The sequence below is a fragment of the Phoenix dactylifera genome, chromosome 2 (assembly GCF_051530095.1).
Source record: "Phoenix dactylifera cultivar Ajwa chromosome 2, Ajwa_hap1_PhDact_Kaust_v1.1, whole genome shotgun sequence".
Classification (NCBI taxonomy): Eukaryota; Viridiplantae; Streptophyta; class Magnoliopsida; order Arecales; family Arecaceae; genus Phoenix; species Phoenix dactylifera.
In genome coordinates this window covers 40,670,997-40,691,769 of record NC_143191.1, presented here as the reverse complement: position 1 = coordinate 40,691,769, position 20,773 = coordinate 40,670,997, and the positions used below count along the sequence as shown (strand labels likewise).

Sequence of the window (20,773 nt, the reverse complement as noted above, 5' to 3'; positions counted from 1 at the left end):
CAGAAAACGAGGGTACAGTGGATCATTGAGGGGGATAGAAACACCAGTTTTTCCACCAGGCGACAGTGATTAGGAGGCATCAGAACCGGACAGAGTTATCAGAGGTGAGGACGGGCAGCAGTTAGAGGATCCGGATATGATCCAGAGGATTTTGGTGAGTTTCTTTAGGGCCAGGTGGACAGAGCAGTCTTTAGGTGTGAGTCTAGCAGATATTCCGCCGCCAGTGGTCGGGGTTATAGAGGAGGAGACTACAGCGTTGATCAGGCCGGTTTCGGAGAGAAAGATTAGGGAGGCAGTGTGGTCCCTCGGGGGGGACAAGGCCCCAGAGCCGGATGGATTTCTACCGGTGTTCTTTCAGAGATATTGGATGATAGTTGGGCGTGATGTGATGGAGGCTATACAGCAGTTTTTCAGCTCGGCAGTGATGGCGGCTGAGTGGTAGAAGACTTTCATCACCTTGATACCGAAGCGGCTGGATGCTACGGAGCCGAGTCATTTTCGTCCGATTAGCCTTTGTACGACTCTGTATAAGGTTACGACGAAGATTCTTGCTGTCAGGTTGAGGGATGTTCTTCCTAGGCTCATCAGCCCAGAGCAGGGGGCTTTCTTGGAGGGGCGGAGTATATCTGACAATGTACTCATTACCCAGGAGTTTATGTTTGACCTTGGGAGGGCTCCGATGAGGAGAAGCTTGATGGGGATCAAGCTTGACATGGAGAGGGCCTATGACAGGATGAGATGGGACTTTGTGCAGCAGTCTTTGCGGGGATATGGGTTTCATGAGATATGGACAGGTGGGTCATGGGCTGCATTAGTTCTCCTTCTTTTACTATTCTGGTGAATGGCACGAGGTCCCTTTTTTTGAGTCGTCAGAGGGGTTGCGCCAGGGATGCCCACTTTCTCCACTGTTGTTCATTATTTGTGCGGATGCACTATCTAGATCTCTTCGGTAGGCAGTGGCCAGTCAAGAGTTGGAGGCTTACAGACCGGTGGCAGGGGCCCCTACGATTTCTCACCTGCTCTTCGCTGATGACTGCTTGCTTTTAGCCAGGTTGTCAAGGCAGGGGGCCCGAGTGATAGGTCAAGTCCTTCGGGATTACTGTTCCATGTCGGGTCAGCGGGTCAATTTGACCAAATCGTATGTTATGTTTAGCCCGAAGACTAGAGTGGCGGTGAAGCACTCCATATTGGAGGTCCTGGGGGTGGGGGAGCAGGTGGGTACAATGACATACTTAGGGATCCCACTATGTGGCCGATGGCTGAGGACTAGGGATTGTACCTCTCTTGAGCTCAGCATCAGACGCAGGTTAGAGGGGTGGCAGATACACTCACTTTCCATGATGGGTAGGATTACCCTGGTTCGCTCAGTTCTTACCTCAGTCCCCATCTATCTACTGTCCCATGCTGTGATCCCGGTGGCAGTTATGAGGTCCCTTGAGCAGCTTTTCAGGAAGTTTATCTGGGGGAGGAGCAGTGGTAGAGGCGGTATCCATTTGTTGGCATGGGAGGTTGTTTGTCAGCCGATCAGCGCTGGAGGTCTAGGGGTGCAATCTTTGGTGGCGAGGCGGGAGGCACTAGCGGCGAGACATGCAGCTAGATTTGTGCTTGAGCCCAAGAGTATGTGCTCCTCTTTGATGAGGGCCAAGTATGGAGAGCTGGGACTTGGGGTGCGAGCTGGGCGTCATCATTCTCCGGTCTGGAGGAAGATGTATGCTAAGGCTATGGTGGTGCTCCCGGAGATCAGATGGGCCATTGGGGATGGTCGTTCTATTGATGTGATAGAGGATAGCTGAGTGACCGAGTGGCCGATCTGTCGCATGCCGACCTTGGTGGACTCGGCGAGATTATCAGGGTGTACGGTCAGCAATTTACTGGACTCAGAGGGAGGCTGCTGGAGGGTGGCCTGGTGGGGTTGATTTGGGAGGCATTTGGGGAGCAGTTGGTGGAGTTGGTTTTGTCTCTGCCAGTCCCCACGGGGGGGGGGGGGAGTCTGACAGGTTAGTTTGGATGGCGACGGGACGGTTGCGAGTGCGGGCCAAAGATCTTCACGCCCTGTTCAGCAGGGAGCCAGGCCGACAGATTGCGGGTGGCTGGATATGGAGGTTACGGATTCATCCCCGAGTGACACTTTTCATCTGGAAGGTGGCTTGGGGATGCCTACCGACCATGCTTGCTAGTCCGGCGAGGTATGCGGGTCCCTCAATTTTATGAGGCATGTGGTGATATTGAGGAGACCATCGAGCTTGTTCTTCTGCAGTGCCCCAGGGCCTGTGAGATATGGCGGAGATCACCGGCCCCACTACCAGACTCAATGGGTTCAGCACAAGACCTGATGTAGTTATTGAGAGACTCCATGAGGAGTCCTAGATCTGTTGAGGATGGGATTCTTAGTGCGTACCTGTCCTACCATATATGGTTGGACAGGAATGCTGGTATATTCGAGGGAAGGCGATCGCCTCCGTGGATGGTGGTGGATAGAGCGGCGCGTCACGCGAGGGAGGTTATTGCGGCTACCGTTGTGGTCTCTTTTGGGATGGCTGGGGACACCTGGGGTACTCACGCTGTTTCAGCGCCCCATTTTGTCCTTGTTTCTTGGGCGCCCCCACCTGTTGGCTATCTCAAAGTAAATTTCGACGGCAGCAGGTCAGCAGATGGCGCGACTGGAGGGGTTAGCTTTGTGATCAGAGACCACTATGGTAGGATGCTTGCTGTAGGTGGGCGCCGGACACCTGGGCTCACTGTTGTTGGGACAGAGTTGCGGGCTGCCTGGGAGGCGTTATCCTATACCAGGCAGGTGCTTGGTGTGGAGCGGGTGCACCTTGAGGGGGACTCGGCGGTGGTGATCGACTGGATTCGGGGGGTGGACAACTATGGTGATGGTCATCCCCTTATCCAGGAGACACGCAGATGGCTCAGTAGATGGGCGGCTTTCAGGCAGCTCATGTGTTTAGGGAGACGAACAGGGCTGCAGACTGGGTCGCCTTCTATGTCGCCCGGCACTCCGGAAATTTTTTGTGGACGTCCGGATCAAATGTTCCTTTTGCTTTGTTGTTTTTACTTTTCCGTGATCTAGATAGGTATACTCAGGTTAGACTTATATGAATGAGTAGCCACTTTTATCAAAAAAAAAATAATAAATATTTTATTTTTTAAAAAAATTCTATGGATGTATCTATATTGAAATAATTTAATTTATCAATATTTTCTTTCGCGCGCTGCATGTCTGCATCTCGGCGGTCCGGCGGAGGAAGAGTATGGTTGCAGGTTAAAGCGCGTCCGTTCACTTCGGTAAAAAATTAAAGAAATGCCCTGACGGGGCAAAAAGCGAACTGGCCTTACACGTGATGGATATTTATACGCTACGCGGGCCCCTTATTCCATCCAATCAACAGACCGTCTCCTTCGTGGGCCCCACTCACTAATTGGTTCTGACTTATCTTCTCCCCACTCGGTGAAAGGCTGGATGAGCGTCTCCACCCTCCAGGACGAGCACCATTCGATCACACGGTCAGGATCGCTTCGCATCCAAATGATCTCGGAGCTAGTGGAAAAGGTTTGACATCATCGGTAAGAGTATAATTTTATTTCCGCGGATATTACTAGAGAAATTAAAGCATTTCTAACGTGACAGTCAACATTATTCTATTGCTAGCAAGAACATATTCCAGTGTAGCATTTAACGATTATTCGTAGAACCTGCATGTACACTGCAGTTATCTAAGAATATCTGAAGAATTAAAAGAATGTATTCGTTTGATTGCCGGTGAATAAATGGGAGACTCGAAAAATCAGAAGAAATCGAGTTTTTCTCCCAACTTAAGGGGGGGTTAGTGATGACAGGCATGGAGATGACAAAAGAGGCTATGCCACCTAGATGGTCCTGATTGGTCATACAGGCTGGTGGTAATGGGTGGGTTGATATCTGATTGATGGTGATGAATCACAAGCAACGGCTATTCTATTTTATTTCGCATCAGATGAGCTTTTACCTTTTTCAGAAGTTTGGCATCACCAGCACTTTCCTCTAATTCCTCGTACGGCTGCATTAGAGGGAGATAATATAAAAAATAAATTGAGTACCGCACAGGGATAATGTTGGGGATAATCTTATTAAAACAAAGTGGGCAATGATACCTCATCAACCCAAATAACATGTGGAAGCAATCCTTGTACTCGATGACTATTTAATTGAAGTAAAGAAATTTCAACGTGACCTTCAGATCCACTATTATTCTACCTGATCGGTGACATGCCGTTGGGATGTGCTTGTAAAAATATTGGCTTCCTGTTTGCCAGTTGTCTGAAAACATACATATTAGCTTCGCATTTGCCAACTGTGTACCCACCTTTCCACCGTGAAACCGTTTTTGTCTGGTCCTGACATCAAATCCTAGAGGAAGATTCCATCGGAAATGATATCACCTTTGTCCAAGACAAGATAATGGCATGCTTGAATTAGTTTCGAAGGAAGAGCGTTTCTGCCTGCACAGAAACTAGGACTGTATGCACGCCTAGGAGATAAAGATATTCTTATTTAGTGCAGTGAAGATCCAATGACTCTTATGATCGCATCAATACCTCATGATTTGCATCTATATGTGAACTGAGGCGAACGGAGTTAAGGAGATGCCCCACCCAGTGATGAGCTTTAGCTCTCATTTTTAACCTGCCAGAAAAATTTCGTCCATTAAACTGATAAAGAAAGAGGACAAGCTGGCACCGAGGATGAAATAGGAATTGTAATTTGGGAGCTAATATAGGACCTTTTCTCAAATAATATATTGCACAGGAGCAAGATGACATGCAAGTCCAAAAACCTTGGTGCATAACGCTGCATGGTTTCTGTCATCCAAGATTCTCATTTGGTAAAGAGGTGTTTTTGATACAGTAGCCATTAGATAAAATGGAAATTGTACATAAATTTACAAAAAATATACCATATATTCCCCATTTAATGAGTTTTCCCAAGACTGTGAGGTCACTAATGAGAGGCCATAGATTGAAAGGTAAGGGGTGCACCACTTGATGCATGCCAAAACACAGAAAGCAAGAGTAACAGGATAGGCTTCCGAAGTCCCGGAACACCAGGTAAATCAGGACATTCTGCCAGTCAAATTCATGGGGTTCTTTATAAGCGAAGTTCAGAACATATTTTGATATCAGGAAAATTAATCCAAAAAAAGTATTAACAAATATATTATTCAAAATATAGATAGTATAATATGTGGTCAAACAATTACAGACGATCAGAAATAACAGTATAATACTTTGATAATAACTTTTAGATAATACCAAGATATGTGTATTATGTGATTAAATATTCTTGTGCAACTTAATAACATTTAGAGAGAACAAAATTTTACCTTGCTCTGAGTTTCTCTCATATATGCAGAAACTTACATATTAGAGGGAAATGCTTACGCGAGAACATTGGTGAGTTTAATTCACACATGCACATTTAACCTCCTAAAAGTCAAGAGTGCAGAACTGAGAGAGCCATTTACTCCATGAACGAGTATACAAACAATTTTGAAGAAAACATAGGCAGTTAGCATAATAGAGGTATGCTCAATGAGGCAGACTTCCTACAGTATGGATCTGAATCATGGACATCATCACCAGCAATCACAAACCAATGAATTCTCCAGCAAATTCCTCGATCAGCTCCAAAAATATTGTAATAATAGGGGATAATTCAGCCATTCTTAGAATTCCTATCAACCTGAAAAAGCTCGAACCGCCTGGGATATCAACCGGCAGAACCTTGCTATCATTGAATGTCCACCTTGAAGGTTCTGAATGGCAGCCATTATTTCATTTGACACTGACATTGGCAGTGTTTCCTGTGTCCCAGATATCTTGAACTGCAGCTCAGATGGCACAGAGGGATAGACAGCACTGTTTCCAAACAAAAGATCATTGAGGACCATTCATATACGAAGTTTGTTGCTGAAGTACTAAACTCACCAATTTAGATTGGTCATGTCAAGAATCAGTGGAACTTTCCACCCCCTCCTGAAATTCATGAAACAGAGCTGCAACTCAAGTTGGCCCGCTGAAAACAATGCAAATGCCAAGTGATCATTCATCATTGTATTAAGTACACAAAGATGTCTATGTCTGATTCTTGATAATATGCCGAAGTCTTCAGCACAATAATTGGAGAACCAAACCAGGCCACGGTGTAATAAAAAGTCTATTTGAGCAAGAGGCTGTCTATAATGCAGAATGCATAATTATGAAGCAATGCGAATTGAATGAACCAAATGAAACAATCAATTTACTATTTTTAGTTTTCCCAATATTCTGCTATCCAAGTCAGATATGAATCAGAGCAATAGCTAGTACTACTTCTTAGCCATAGCCACAAAAAAAAAACCCACTTTAGACAACATGGGGTCGTCTTTATAAATCCTCTTTCGCCAATAATTCCAGTTAAAAGTGCCAGATAGTCTCATCTGAAGGCGGGAAAATCTTATGGTTTGTAAATTAATAAGCAAATATTCAAGGAGAAAGTAATAAAATTAAAGTATCAACTCTAACTGAAAATGATAAATAAAAAAAAAAATTAAGATACTTGTTGTCTTGCTTGCTCACAACTGCAGAGTTCAGAGTGAGTGCCCAATTTCACTCCTCTATTATTGCTTTACCTATTTTTTTCTTTCAGACATTTTTGTGTAAGCATTAACTATCAGTCACTGTCTCTAAAGAAGTCTTAGAAAATTTCAGATATGCAACAGTTATGTAACTTCTAATGAAAGGTGAGTGGATTGCAACTTACTAGTATTAAAGAAGTAGCAACACAGACCAAAAGACAAAGTTTCATTATACAAAGTTCCTGCAAACGTCTAACTTGGTACTCTGATTTTTTTGCCACAATTTAGATATTATAAATAGTTGAAAAGAAAAAGCAATCAAATCCTCTTGCATGTAGAGGAGAATAGCATGCAACTTATCCAGAACTTTAAACATAAATAAATAAATAAAAGCGATATAAAGTGAACATGACTTACAGGGTTGAGAATGGAAGGTCGAGTGGGTCAAATTTAGCAATTCCATTCTTGCAACTTGAACTTCTTCAAGCACATCAACTAAGGTACCAAGAAGCAAGCTAGTTTCCTGTACAAATGGCTAGCATGAGTGAGAGTGAAGGCTCAAGAACAGGTTAAATGAAATGTAGTGCCATAACAGGAGAATTGTACGCTAACATCTACAGAATGGTATGAAGTTATAGGAACGAAGCAAGAATTGTAAAAAAAGTAGCACCAACAGAATTTGACACATCAGCGACTGATGCATACTAAGATCCAATTCCAATAAAGATTTGAGTTCAAAAAAAGCCCTGAGAACTAAGCAGTCTCGTAATCTCATAAAACAAATATTATGATTTCACAAACCTATATAGATGGGATAAAGTTTTAAGATTGTCAATGACTGAAATGTGTGACTGTGGGTATGTTCATGTGCGGTGCCCAAGTGACTGAACATTAAATGAAGATAAAATCACACACAAACACACATGCACAAACACACACAGAGAGAGAACAATATTATGAAATTCTTACGTGCATAGCGGCTGACTTTTCCCTTATTCAAGTCAAAATGATCATGTGGTCAGTTTCATGAGCAACTCGGACACCCACCATACCCTTTGCGCTATTATACTGTATATGATATATAAAAGCTAAATCTACCATCCCATGCAGCACAAGAGAATGACCTGCGGACCAAAAATTGGCATATTATGCAAAGGCAATGCCCTCTGTCAAGACTCTAACAAGAAGATACATGGAAGAGGCATGACTATTACTGTATGCTCATGTGGTTAGTTGAGCATGTGCCCTCTGTATGCATTGAGAAGTGGCAAGAAAATCACTTTGAAGACCAACCCACTAGATTGGATCTGGGTTCCGGTAAGAACTCATTGGCTTAATCAAACTTATTTGTTGCTTCTTGATTCCATTTCTACTATTATAATTAGATTGCTGATATTTGACACTTCGCTTCACTTTTTTTTTTTTGAGCAATACCCAGGATTTGAATCCTCGACCTCTTGAAGGGCAAGCCGTTATGGGTGAGATGCCAACCAACTGGGTTAGTAGTAGTTGGCCTTTCTGGATATTTTGGACTCACAATTTTGCCTCTCTCTTTGTTTTCATCCTCCTTTATGCCCTCCAGTTGTTCTCTGTTTTCTCATACAAGTCTTGCATTGGAATTCAATGTTATGCATCATAGACCATTAAACTATTTTGTTTGTCTCTTCCTATTAAAAACTCACTTCATGTTTGTGGAGTCATAGACAGCACGAATCCAGATTTCCCTACAGTAGCTAACCAGAGGCCATCCTTGAGGAGCACTTGCTATACACTCGTGATGTGGCACTCATATTTCTCCGCTTCCCATTAGAACTATTTATATCTCCAGAGCACAAGCCATCTGGAATCTGAGTCTAGCCATGCACCTGAGTATTAACAGATATGCAAGAATTATTCAGCACAACAGGGATAAATTGTGCAAGAGTTTTATTCCATGATTATGAGGGTTGGCAGTGGGCCAAGTCAATTACCCATATCAGCAAGCACAAGCCCTGGCATGAAACTTGAACAAACCCATCAGTGGTATGGCATTGACAAACCCGAACCTGCTGATCCGAGCTGAACCATCTGACCCATGTAAAAATATCCCGTATTTAAAAAAAAAAAAACCATATCATTGACCTGACTGTATGTAACAGTTTGAGCACATGGCATTGGTCTCACGATCTTAATTAGAAAGATCAAATGAGTTGTGGCCTGGTTGAGGATCAGACATAACTGAGAGAAGGGAAAGAATATGATGATTGGTACCTCTTGAGTGAGATAATGGGAGGAGGGATCTTCAGGTTGAGCAACCCAATAGCTTTGGGTGTTTTTATCCATGTGAAGCTTTTTTCAAAATTAAAAAAAGTAATAAATAAAGAGAAAAGTTCAGGTAACCTGTGAGGAAGTCTAACGATTGGTTAAAAGGAAGAAAAATGTGCAACCAAATAGCTAGCATTTACTATTCTGATGCGCAACTTAACTAGTTTCTTATTCACCTTATAATTAGATCTCATTAATTATCTATTATCAAGTTAAACCCAGAACTAACTAGTTTGGCAGTAAGAATATATTATGCTTAAAGAAGACAGAGGCCGTCCATGTGTGAAGCATATTCTAATAAACTCACAGGTTAAGTTTGCAAGAGAAGGATATGCAGAAGAAAAAAATTCCAAGTGAGGCCTACATGGTTCTATCAACATGTGGAAACTGAAATGAAAACGTTAACAATTAAAAAAAATTGAATAAAGGTCAAAGTGGCTTACCAGTGTCTTTTGCTGAAGACATTTTGAACCAGAAAGTCTGTGATCACCCTTGGCTTTGAAAACAAACTCAAAGGCTGCACAAGCATTCATGTTTGGGAAAGTCTGGACAACATCACCATGATATAAGCAGATAACCCCTAAATGTTTTATTTAGACTACAGTATGATATCAGAAGCGGACAGTCAACAATAAGACAGGGTATCCAACATAATGAGATCGTAACTCTAGAACCTTTTCAATGTTTGAATCATTTAATGAGATTTTGGCAACTATACTTGAAGTTGGGCAGCCATTTACTGTAAACCTGTTAAAAAATACTTAAGCAAACATGAGTAAAACATAGAACAGCAGTAGGCAAATATTTTTATTTATCTTACACTAGGAAGGAAAAATAAGCAAAAATTAGAAACCTCTGGAAGAGTAAATTGCAATAGTTGAGAACAATGTCATGTTGATAATTACTTTGCACTATGTCGCTCAACCCCCATAGCTAGAATGAACCAGAACTCCATCAGCAACACAATATAAACGGCTGTAGCAGCACAATGAAAATAATGTCAGAGGAAATGGAAAGGTTTACCTGCAAATCTTGGTTAATGATCCTACAGCTTTTTCTCTTTTCTAAATGTTCTTTGGCAGCTTTAATAATCTCATCACAGTTCAAGTTCCCTTTTATCTTGCAACAAGCAACAAGAGATTTCACCAAGTGCTCTACTTTTTGCTCCAGCATTTTGACTTCCTGTCTCATTGATATCACTCTGCTATGTTGCTCCTGGAAAACCATCATCCACAGACAAGTTTAACAATCTCCATACATGCAAAAAGCAGTTTATGTGGATTAATAGGCAAAGAAGTCCTCATATATAAATCTTTTTTTAAAGTCTCATGATGTCAATAAAATAAATCAGACTAATCGTCCATGAAAGACCATGATATGCAAGAGTTGAAAATGGGTGGGCAACAGTGAAATGGTTTATTTATCAAATTCAAGTTGAAGTAAAACAGGCTCAGAACACTCATAAATAGCAACAGGGTAGTTTCAGAAATCTGGATATGGCTTGCGCTTTCCATATTCAGCTACAGCTTGCAGCCCCCCACCCTCAAAAAAAAAAACACCAACAGAAACAAGGGGGAAAACCTTTTCTCTTTTGCTGCTTGTGTGTGTCTTGAAGTACCTTGATCAAATGAAGATGGTGTAGGATTGCATTTTTTTGTCAGCAGGGAATCATAAATAAGTTCTGAATATATGAAATAAAATTAAATTCAAATGGGTATTCCATATAAGAAGCATGCCAAAACTTAACCTAGTCATATGAAGATAATACACGCCCACATTCAACCACTGCAACTTAGCCTGGTTGTAGTGAGAAATGTAGAACGTTCCTAGGTCATTTCTTGCCTGTCTCACACTATAACTGGACATCTGTAGCCTAGGGGCAACAGATGGCAAGTTGTAGATAGCACATCATTTTAGTGACAAGAAGATGAACTTACATTAATCGGAGAGGTGACAAGCAACGAAGCTTGTCCGACAAAACAAAAGCTCAAATCTCCAGCTTAAAATGTTGGGGCATCAATAGGAGCAATAGATGAGTAGATACAATGATGAAAAGAAGAGTTCATATGGCATGCATGCAAGAAAAGCAGGAAAACTCTAGGAGATTTGTGATGGTTTCAAGACTGTACAAATAGTGAAGGATTGTGCTAGAATAGAGTTGGATATCAGTAGATAAAGAAGAAACAATAAATGTTCACATCATAAGTACATTGCTTCAAAAAATGGGCCAAACAGCCAATCTATATGAGTCAAGTGAGGCAGCTCCCATGAAAGTCAACTAAGGCCTAGGTGATTCAAGATTAAGGAGCCATCTAGGTTGATGCAGGAGCCGAAGCAGTATTCCAGCACAAGTGACCTGGCATTTAAGAATGTTTATTCAGGTCTGGAACAACTGAAAGCAGCAGTAGAATTCCATTGCATTATCATGCCCCAATTTAAAAGAGCCTTAGGCAGAGAAGGAAAGAGAGAAAAGGATAGAATACAATGACTAGATCTGGTTATGACAAAAGCTAATGGCAGGGTTTCCTATTATGTCCCTTCTTAACTTCCTCTTCCTCCTTTTCTTCCTTCTCTGCCTCCTCTTGCTGACCTTGTTCTTTTCCCCTTTTCATTTCACTTGCAATGGTGCAGCAGTGGCTGCAGCCACCAAAGGAAGCACCGGAAGCTAATGCATGTAGCAATTGCCACTTCAACAGTCAACAATTACAACAGATAATGAAAGCAGAAAAAGGGGAAGGAGGAAAGAGGAAAGAGGAAAGAGGGGAAGGAATAGAATATAAAAAAGGAGATATAAGAAAGGAGCTGAGGCAGAAAACCAAGAGACATAAACACACCATTTATGGTTTATATATTCCAAGTTTTTGAACTATATTTCTTTTCTTTTGGTTTTTGATTAAAGTTTCAACATTATAACAATGTTGAGATACCACAATATGATCACTGTTACTCTTATTTTACTCTTTCAACATCAAATGATATGTATTCTGAGGCTTCAGTGAATTTTGAAACCAGAAAAGATAGCCCAGTTAGAATTATCATAAATAACCATATCGCAATGGTTTAAATAAAATGACTAGAACATGCATACATTGGACATAAAAACATCCATACAAACATTCCACAGAAACAGAGTTAAAACGGGCAAAATGAAAAAAACTACAAGAGCAATTACAAGCAAAAACTTTTAGATGTTACAACATAGATGCGAAATTCATCAAAACACATCACCAGTACAATGACATTTGTAATTCATGCAAAACTGTAACTACTCAGGCTAAATAGGTTACAGGAATTTTCAATTTTCCATGTTACCTGATTTTTACTACTAGAAATGGATGAAACTGAGTGAAGATGGTCTTCCTTAGTTTTAGAAGCTCTCGTACTTGGAAGAGAAAGCTGTGAAAACATTAATTTTAGATTACAGCATTCTCGAATTCCTGACTGAGTTAGCTGGGCTTTATTCTGCAACCAAAACAAAGTTAGCTGAATTAGCAGCTAACCACAGCTTCAGAGCATTAAAATGCTAAATAAACAAGTAAAATCCTACATGCAATTGATCTAGCTTCACACGTCTAAGCTGCAGTTTTGCCTGCTCATATAAAAGCTTGTCTTGCAATGATCTCACTTCAGCTACTCTGGATAGCAATATTTAATCAGTTTTTACACTTTCAAAACAATACTATTCCTTTGTCTTTGAGAGATGGATACAAGACGGGTACCCTCTTTTAAAAAATTGAAACTGTACCTCTGATGGTGCAAGTCACCCAAGCGATCATGGTTTCTCTGCAATAACAATCAAAAAGCTCTTGGTTGGCCATAACAAAGATTGGTAGATTAGGACAAGCATTGTGACAGTGCCAATATTCATTTTGTACACAATATTACCACAGTAATAGGACTAAACTTTGCAAAAGACTTTTTGTTAAATGAAAAAAATAAACTCATGTCCATACCAGGGAAGCTGAAAGCCTCTCATATTTTCTAGCCATTTGCACCTCAGCCAACATATCTTCCAAAGTATCAAGCTTCACAAAAAACAGTGGGAAAATGAGATAAAGTGCACAAGCTGAAAACATATTATCAGGAAATTCAAGAATGAATTGAAAAATCAAGAAATTAACTCATTGGATGCTATTTAGTAAACTAAAGGACTTTTGTGATTGAAAAGTATATCAACAATTAAGATAAAAGTGATAAACTACAAGCTGGTAGCTATTGTGCTCTGCTATTCATTCCAGTACAAGGTCATGTATCTCTTCTTGATGAACTCGGATCCTTTGAACCAATTTTGCACATCTTTTTTCCAGGTCATCTCTTGAATCATTCAGCCAAAACTAAACCCTGTACCTTACATGGGCTAATCCTAGCTTTCACTAACTACAACTCAACCATTTCATAAAGTTATTGTAACAACATCTCATCTTAGTGCTAATTCATCTTAGGGAAATTCTATCCTCAATTTTAGCATCTATTTACAAATACAAAGAGCAACAAATTCTTTAGCCACATGCATTTCCATGTCTGTCGCACACTTAATGCCTTGCAAAGTGCTGTTTTCTATAAAAGCTTCCAGCTCGCATACCCAATGTGTAAGTATCAAAATGGTATGGAACATACCTCTTGCAAACTAAGTTTATGCATGGATGGTGAAAATACTAGTTTTGTTGCCTCAGATACTTTGGAGAACATCTGCAAAATGCAAATAAACGGCAATAATCCAATGCAGAAATCTTAGATTTGTTTAATCTAGAAAGTAATTCCTAATGCTCCTGTAAAGAGCAAAGGAGAAATGATAGAAATGAATTAAGTATTAAAAGACAAGCTACACATATACACTAGTCCAATGCATCGCTGGTGATTGGCCTCCAAAATCATGCGCTTCATTGTTGCATTCCCACTGACTTCCCAAAGAAAATCCAGATCCACTAACTGCAACTTTAGGTGAAATGTGTGGACTCTCTTGTGTTCTGCTTGTTTTACTGGCACGGTCTTCATCCATGATAAGATTTTGTTCGCTTCTTCTTTTCTTTCCAAACAGATCAAAATCTTGAACAGAAGTTGATTCTTGAACAGCATGGAAATCCTGATGGTCAACTTTGTAAGCATTATCAGAAACCAGACTATTTTCCTTGAGCTTAACCATAGTCTGCCTTGGAGATGAACCATGTTCACCAGGGATAGAGACCACTTCAGTGAGGCTTTGAGAGATCAATGGACTCTGGTTGATTTTTGTTTCTAGGTTAGATGAAGATACGGCTTCATTTAGTTTCAGAGTTTCACTGGATGCTTCATTTTTCTCACTGTGTGTCGATTCCCTAATGTCATTCCCTGAATGATTTAGTTCAACACTCACTCCATGTACTCTGTTCTTTTGAACAGAACTCATAAAAATCTCTTCCATGTTCATAACAGGGACACCCACAAGTTTTGCACTGGGGTTATTACTCATCCTGTCCAATGTACCTTCCTGGTCAAGTGGCAAATGATCCTTTCTTGGTGTTGCTACTCTGGAATTGCTAAGTCTTGGTGTCTCAGGAATTGTGAATTTCGACATGCGATTTTTAATAGCTGAAATTCTCTCACCATGTTTTACAAGTTCCAGCTCCAAAGTGGAAGGAGGCTGTTCTCTAGCAGAACCATCTATTGATTTTCCTATGGAAAGAACAGTAGGATCAAGAAAAAGCCGTTGCCGCTTGGCACGTAAAGAGGATACAGACCCTTGTGAAGGAGACTCAAAGGGTTGAACAGCATTTTTGGGGGTCTGCATTCCACAATCAGATTCAAGTTGTTGTTGTTGTTGACCATCTGCGATCATCAATGCAGGAACCGGAACTTCTCTGGCAGACAAAGGGGAAGAATTGAAGAAGTTTTGGTTTCCACTTAGTTGATCTTTAAAAAGTGCTTGGTGTACATGAGCAGATTGTAAAATGAAATTGCTCCGGGACCCTCTATATGGAGGTGAGAGCATGTCAGAATTTTGAGCAGTGGCTTCCACAGTATCAGACTGAATTGCCTCATGAACAGCTTTGCAGAAGCCCTTACCAATGGGAGAAACTCTTTCCTGCAAGTGATTCAGAATGTTTCAAATTAACTATCTGGCCAGCATATCTAAAGTGATACTTCTAGTTTATAAGATTTTATTTTGTGATTTGAGTTAGAACAGTCCCTTTTTAATGAAGATCAAACTATGTGAAAAGTTCACAAAGAAATATTCCGCCTGCTGAAAAAAAGTGCAAAAGGATCAGACTAAATAGATCTATCATATGGGCGTAAAAGCATGCACTCAAATGAGAGATGACAAGACTAAATTCCAAGAAATGGAAGTATTAAACAGTTGCAAACAAATGTCAACTTGAAAAATAAGTTGATGCAAGTAGCCCTTTTCAGTAAATAAATATCAACCTTTTCTAATGAATACATACACATGCACGGACACATGCATTCAATTTATGCTGGAATAAAATCACAAGGTGGAATCGAACAGAATCTACAGGCTTCTCACCTTTGTTTTTTCATTGTTTGAGTTATCCACAGGTAGATCTGCTCTTCTAATAGGAGAGAGGTGTTCATTATCGACCTGTTCGGTGACAGCACCCATTGAAACATCTTTTGAAAGATGTGGACCAACACATTGATCATCAGCCACAACATCCGGTGCAGCTGCATTACTAACATGTCCTTCATCTTTTGCAACCACAACTACACCTATATGTTCATCAGAAGTCATGATTCTACTGTCGCTATTTGGAGAATTGGACTGCATGCACTTGTTTACTTCATTCAGTAGTGCTTCTGATGTGGGTGATAATTTTGCATAGTCGTATCTACTTGTGTCGTCTCCTATCAAAGTCATACTACTTGAGCCACCTTCACTGCTACTCAGCTTCCCATCAGAAAGCTTGCTGCGAGCAAACAGCTTCTTGGATCTTGCAGGGACCATGTGGTTCCCAGTGTCAGCAGGTACTGTATCTCCTGTTGGCGTCCTGATGCTTCCTGTCGAGTTCGCAGTGCGGTCGTCTGGGGGAGCAAGATTACGGAAATGCAATGAAAATGTTGTGGAATCCAGAGTAACATCATGATTTTCATCGTCTGATATTCCAGCTCCAGAGAGTCTTCCCGATCTAATAAAACTCGTTGATACGGGCCCAAAAAAGTTATCATCTGGTCAAAGGGCACAGCAAGGATCGAGAAGGACTTCAACAATCAGTTTCTTCATTAGAAAGTGAATTTTATGGATAAAATGAAATTTTTGAGAGAGGAGACTAGTCAGATCAATTATTTCCATGGTCGAATGGAAATTAATAGGAATTTACAAAGAAGACGGCAATCTGCAGAGGTGATTGTAAAATTTTAATCAGAAGATGAATTAAGAAAGAAATTTCACAAATCCACTCGATTGAACACATTAAGCAACAACTTTCCAGCCGGGGGAAATTAGGGAAAATACTATGAAATTGCATTTAAAAAAAAAACAACAATATTACTAAGAATACCATCATTTGAAGTCAGGGATCCAACGGCGCTTCCAGGTGACGAGGAATCCATGTCCCTCACGAACCGCTCCTGTTCTCCGTCCTCGTCCTCGTCGTCCTCCTCTTCCTCGCGGGCGAAAGCCTTGGAATCATCGCTATCCGACTGGTCTCCTTGGAACCCTACCACTTCTCGGGAAGGCACGGGGCTGTCGGTGGAGGCCGGCTTGGAGTCCGGCGGGGTCTCGAAATCCTCGTCGCGGTCGAAGACGTGGACGGCGGTGATCTCGGCGAAGCTCACCCGGCGAGAGCGCTTCTTCGCGATCGTCTCGTCGTCGAGCTCGCCGGCGCTCCGGAGCTCCTTCCCCTCCTCTCTGGAATCCATGAATTCCGGCAAGAATGAGACCGGGGCTCGAATGAATGCGCGACGTACCGGAGCCGGGGTTAGGGTTTCGGAGTCGTTCGAAGGTGGGGGGTTTAGAGGGAAACTAGGTTTCCTTTTCCCAGTTACTAAAATGCCCGAATTTTTTATCTGAAGGATTTGGGCGGAAAGAAGTTTGAACGCTGTGATCCGGGATTGGAACAGGATGATGTACGTCCCAAGAAAAATACTAGGATATCATGTAAACCGGCTTTCTAGAGCGGGGGAATGGGAAATTTAGTCCCAGGATTCCAGGAAGGATAGGAAACACCGTCTCGCTTGGTGAAAGGGATAGAAGCCCCGGTTTACAACTGTCTCCTGCTTTGTTCGGGGGATGCGTAAGCGCCCATACTGAATTGCAGTTTCCCTTTTTTCGAATAACTGTTTTTTGATATACGCATAATCTTGTTATTTGAGTCCCTAATTTCTGCATGATTCTTCACATTTACACGGCAACATCAGCACTTTACACGGCAAAGCACCTGAAAGTGTAATAAGTTGTTTAACATAGTGATTCCATAGCCATTGCATCCGTGTCTCAAAGTTTTTAATTTAGCTTTCCCATGGACAGTGCACCTTTATGTTATATTATCTAAGGCTAAAAATGGATTAGACATGGCTATATCCAGTAGATATAAATATAAATATAAATATTAAATAGATATCAAAATTAGTAAATATAATTTTTAATGGAGATAAATACGAATGTTAGTTATATCAAATATTTTCTCTATTCAAACATGTATATAAGTCAATATCGTTCTTGAATGTTCAGCGGATATTTTTTTATGAAAATGGATGGCTTATGCAACTCTAGTATGAATACGTCAAATAAAACTAAAAAAATAAATATCACAAAAATATATCATAGTGAGGAAGACGTCCGTCCAAATACCTGTACAAAGCCTTGGCCGGAGAATTGCATCTCGAGTGCTGTCTTATGGACTCGCACCCGCGAGGAAGGGGCACAGGCCAAGCTCCCGCCTGCTGCGGGTCTTGAACGGCCGCAGTGAGTGTCTGGACCTGCTGGACGAGCAGACTGTACTGCTTTAGTAGGACCTAAGAAACTTGGTCTGCCGGTGCCGCAGGTGATGGGCTTTAAGGCGAGTTGCCGAGAGTTGGTACCCCGCACCTCGATGGACTACAAGCTCCTCGACTCCTCAACGTCATGATCACGACTCAAGCCCTTCCTCTAGCGCCAAATGTTGTGGTTGAATTTGGCCTGAGGGCTACCATGCCAGAAGGGAGCCGAGGGGACGCCGGCCGAGACAAAGAAAGAGGGCTGCCTCCGATGTTCCCGGGGACTTCCAAGAAGACAACGACCGGAAAGGAGAAAGATGGCTACCTCCCTACGCTCCGAGGTACCTGCACAAAGCCTTGGCCGGAGATTCCGGCGAAGGCCCTCCGATGGTTAAGTAAGCCAGGCCTTTTTATGGAAAAGGAAGCTTTCTGAGTGCCTTTCATGGCCTTTTGTAGCTCAAAATAGCTTTAAGCTTCTTTAAGCTACTGCAAGCTATTTTGAGCTACAAGAGGCCATGAAAGGCACTCAGAAAGCTTTCCTCTCCATAAAAAGGCCCGGTTAATTTAACCATCGGAGGGCCTTCGCCGAAATCCCCGGCCAAGCCTTTGTGCAGGTACCCCGGAGCATAAGGAGGTGGCCATCTTTCTCCTTTCCGGCCGGCGTCTTCTCAGAAGTACCCCGGACCACCGGAGGAAGCCCTCTTTCTCCGTCCCGGCTGGGATCCCCCCGGCTCCCTTCCAGCGTGGTCGCCCTCGGGCCAAAATTCAACCACAACACATATCATTATGAATAATCAAACATGGCAATGGTTTCAAGGATTCTTGGCGATGCATGGACATTGAATAGCACGCAAGCTTGCAACCTAAATCTGCCATCTTTATTTCCTATAAGTAACCAAACTCTGCTGCTCGGAATGAAATTTGGAGAATACCAAACTAAGATTACTTCCCAAAAATTTATATAATTGTGATAAAACTATATGGTATATCAATAAGAAACTAAAAACCTCATGATATATTAGATGAATTAAACACAGCGGAAATAGAAGTACCTCCAGCCATGTGATCAGATTTGATGTCGTTTGTCTGAAGGTTTAGGGAGATGAAGACTTTGAGAATGGAGATTGTAGGGAACAAGGAATTCTTCTGGTCTATGCCTTCTTCCTTTTAGTGTCTATAGATGAGAATGACAGGCACTATCTGGCAAGACCAAGGACCCCTTGTATGCACGTTGTACAAGTTAGTTTCATCCCATCAAGAAAACTAACTCCTATATGTATGCTGATAACTATCTCACAACCTTTAGTTTGAACAAGTCAAATAGCTACCCTTATCTTCCAATATGTGGGCCACTATGGAACAAATAAATAAATAAATAATCATATCATTTTATTTAAAATATCTAACATTCTCCCACTTGGCCCACATAACCTTATAGAAGCATTGGGTACTTATAATTGGCCAATTTTACTTTGTTCATTTGGTTGTGGAATGCTCCCACTCGATCAAGTAACCAAACACATGGATCATAGCGGTTATACTCTAGTCAAGTGAGTATTCCCTTCCATGCATCACTATGCATCAAGTTACTTAATTAAGCACTTTAAGAGCAATTTCTTTAATGAACAACTACTAAGGTTATTCGGGTCCTCTTTATGAATTCAATACTTTATGCGCAAATAAAAATAAATTCATTGAATATCATAATAAACTTATGTTCATGAACAAATAGAGAGAAAAACATAAACTCAATTAACAAGTCCCATATTTTCCACATGACCTTTAAACTGCTTTACCGGTAACCCTTTAGTCATGGGATCTGCAATCATCAGTTGAGTGCTAATGTGTTCAATAGATACCTCTTGTCTCTTTACATTCTCTCTTACACTGAGGTACTTGATGTCGATATGTTTGCTTCTGCTTCCACTCTTGTTATTTTTAGAGAAGAATACAGCAGCTATATTATCACAATAGATTCGCAAGGGTCTCTCTATACTACCGACAACCTTGAGACCACCAATAAAGTTTTTCAACCATAATGCCTGCGTAGTACTCTCATAGCATGCAATGAACTCTGCCTCCATGGTAGACGTAGCAACAATGGTTTGCTTACTACTTTTTCAGGACACAGCCCCTCCAGCAAGAAGAAAAATATATCCTGAAGTAGATTTTCTGGTGTCCACACAACCGGCAAAATCCGAGTCTGAATACCCAACCACCTCCAAATGGTCAGTGTGTCTATAAGTCAATCTGTAGTCTTTGGTTCCTTGTAGGTACCGCATCACTTTCTTTGTAGCCTTCCAATGTTCCATTCCTGGATTGCTTTGATAGCGACCCAATAACCCTACTGCAAAGGCAATGTCTGGTCTCGTGTAAACTTGAGCATACATTAAGCTGCCCACTGATGCATAAGGGACCTTTTTCATCTCTTCCTTTTCCAATTCAGTTTGAGGAGACTGGCCTTTATTGAATTTGTCTCCCTTAATAACGGGTGCTACTGAGAACGCACAGTCTTTCATCCTCAATCTCTCCAAAACCTTTTCAATGTAGGCTCTCTGAGACAGACCTAAGGTCCTTAGAATTCTGTTTCTGTGAATCTCTATGCCAATGACATAAGAAGCTTCACCCATATCCTTTTTTTTTTTTTTGCTGAAAACGGATGCTTCATACAGTACGGATACGAATACACCCAATAAGATCAAAATACAAAATCTCGCGGAGTGCCAATGGCAGCTCCGCCTCCCCCGACCACAGGGCATACCCTGAGTGGTGGGCCGCATGGGCAGCCACCCAATCGGCTGCCCCATTGGCCTCCCTGAATACATGCTTGGCCAGAAAGGCCCCCTCCTCACACATCATCACAATATCGCGAATCAAGGGATGGTCTGTGCCCTCACCCCTCAATCCCCTCTGTATCCACCGGACGACAGTGGCCGAGTCACCCTCCAAAATAATCAAGCTGG

General features: G+C 41.6%; 3 protein-coding genes and 1 pseudogene across 10 annotated transcripts; 1 reads left to right on the top strand and 3 right to left on the bottom strand.

Moving 5' to 3' along the window:
- The first annotated feature begins 2,353 nt into the window (after positions 1 to 2,353).
- LOC149768323 (uncharacterized) lies at positions 2,354 to 3,102 on the top strand. Its single transcript, XM_089928176.1, has 2 exons — positions 2,354 to 2,915; positions 3,074 to 3,102. The coding sequence occupies exons 1-2, from the start codon at positions 2,354 to 2,356 to the stop codon at positions 3,100 to 3,102; spliced, it is 591 nt and encodes a 196-aa protein (XP_089784302.1).
- Positions 3,103 to 3,622: 520 nt separating this feature from the next.
- On the bottom strand, positions 3,623 to 5,499 carry LOC120110906 (uncharacterized). Of its 6 annotated transcripts, none has more exons than XR_005512030.3 (6): positions 5,364 to 5,499; positions 4,938 to 5,103; positions 4,764 to 4,842; positions 4,579 to 4,666; positions 4,135 to 4,422; positions 3,623 to 4,040 (listed from the first exon to the last, which is right to left on the bottom strand). XR_005512030.3 is itself a non-coding variant. In XM_039126896.3 (5 exons), exons 1-5 carry the CDS (start codon positions 5,382 to 5,384, stop codon positions 4,456 to 4,458), a joined length of 381 nt encoding a protein of 126 aa, XP_038982824.3. In that variant the 5' UTR covers positions 5,385 to 5,499; the 3' UTR covers positions 4,073 to 4,455. The 6 variants fall into 6 exon arrangements, 4 of the variants coding, with proteins under 4 accessions (XP_038982824.3, XP_088572548.2, XP_088572549.2 ...); XR_015975596.2 differs by having other exon boundaries at positions 4,238 to 4,422; XM_039126896.3 differs by lacking the exon at positions 3,623 to 4,040 and having other exon boundaries at positions 4,073 to 4,482.
- Positions 5,481 to 17,067, bottom strand: LOC103723554 (uncharacterized). 3 transcript variants are annotated; one of them, XM_008814507.6, is made up of 15 exons: positions 16,394 to 17,067; positions 15,403 to 16,061; positions 13,735 to 14,961; positions 13,518 to 13,589; positions 12,854 to 12,925; positions 12,646 to 12,683; positions 12,448 to 12,535; positions 12,213 to 12,362; positions 9,924 to 10,115; positions 9,754 to 9,833; positions 9,575 to 9,647; positions 9,344 to 9,445; positions 7,014 to 7,119; positions 5,968 to 6,055; positions 5,481 to 5,898 (listed from the first exon to the last, which is right to left on the bottom strand). In XM_008814507.6, exons 1-15 carry the CDS (start codon positions 16,752 to 16,754, stop codon positions 5,718 to 5,720), a joined length of 3,489 nt encoding a protein of 1,162 aa, XP_008812729.3. In that variant the 5' UTR covers positions 16,755 to 17,067; the 3' UTR covers positions 5,481 to 5,717. The 3 variants fall into 3 exon arrangements, 2 of the variants coding, with proteins under 2 accessions (XP_008812729.3, XP_088572547.2); XR_606666.6 differs by lacking the exons at positions 5,481 to 5,898; positions 5,968 to 6,055 and adding an exon at positions 7,566 to 7,720; XM_088716421.2 differs by lacking the exons at positions 5,481 to 5,898; positions 5,968 to 6,055; positions 7,014 to 7,119 and adding exons at positions 8,279 to 8,461; positions 8,567 to 8,663.
- Positions 17,068 to 19,930: 2,863 nt separating this feature from the next.
- On the bottom strand, positions 19,931 to 20,440 carry LOC149768322 (secreted RxLR effector protein 161 pseudogene; annotated as a pseudogene).
- Between the last annotated feature and the right edge of the window lie 333 nt (positions 20,441 to 20,773).

Excerpts from the sequence above, each read along its gene's own strand:
- LOC149768323 (XM_089928176.1), top strand. The coding sequence starts at position 2,354 with ATGAGGAGTCCTAGATCTGTTGAGGATGGGATTCTTAGTGCGTACCTG. Across the intron at positions 2,916-3,073 it reads GGAGACACGCAGATGGCTCA|ATAGGTATACTCAGGTTAGA; the intron begins GTAGATGGGCGG and ends TCCGTGATCTAG.
- LOC120110906 (XM_088716422.2), bottom strand. The coding sequence starts at position 5,384 with ATGAGAGAAACTCAGAGCAAG. Across the intron at positions 5,104-5,363 it reads TGAGAGAAACTCAGAGCAAG|AATGTCCTGATTTACCTGGT; the intron begins GTAAAATTTTGT and ends TTTGACTGGCAG. Across the intron at positions 4,843-4,937 it reads CATTAAATGGGGAATATATG|AAACCATGCAGCGTTATGCA; the intron begins GTATATTTTTTG and ends CTTGGATGACAG.
- LOC103723554 (XM_008814507.6), bottom strand. The coding sequence starts at position 16,754 with ATGGATTCCAGAGAGGAGGGGAAGGAGCTCCGGAGCGCCGGCGAGCTC. Across the intron at positions 16,062-16,393 it reads ATCCCTGACTTCAAATGATG|ATGATAACTTTTTTGGGCCC; the intron begins GTATTCTTAGTA and ends CCCTTTGACCAG. Across the intron at positions 10,116-12,212 it reads TTTCTAGTAGTAAAAATCAG|GAGCAACATAGCAGAGTGAT; the intron begins GTAACATGGAAA and ends ATGGTTTTCCAG.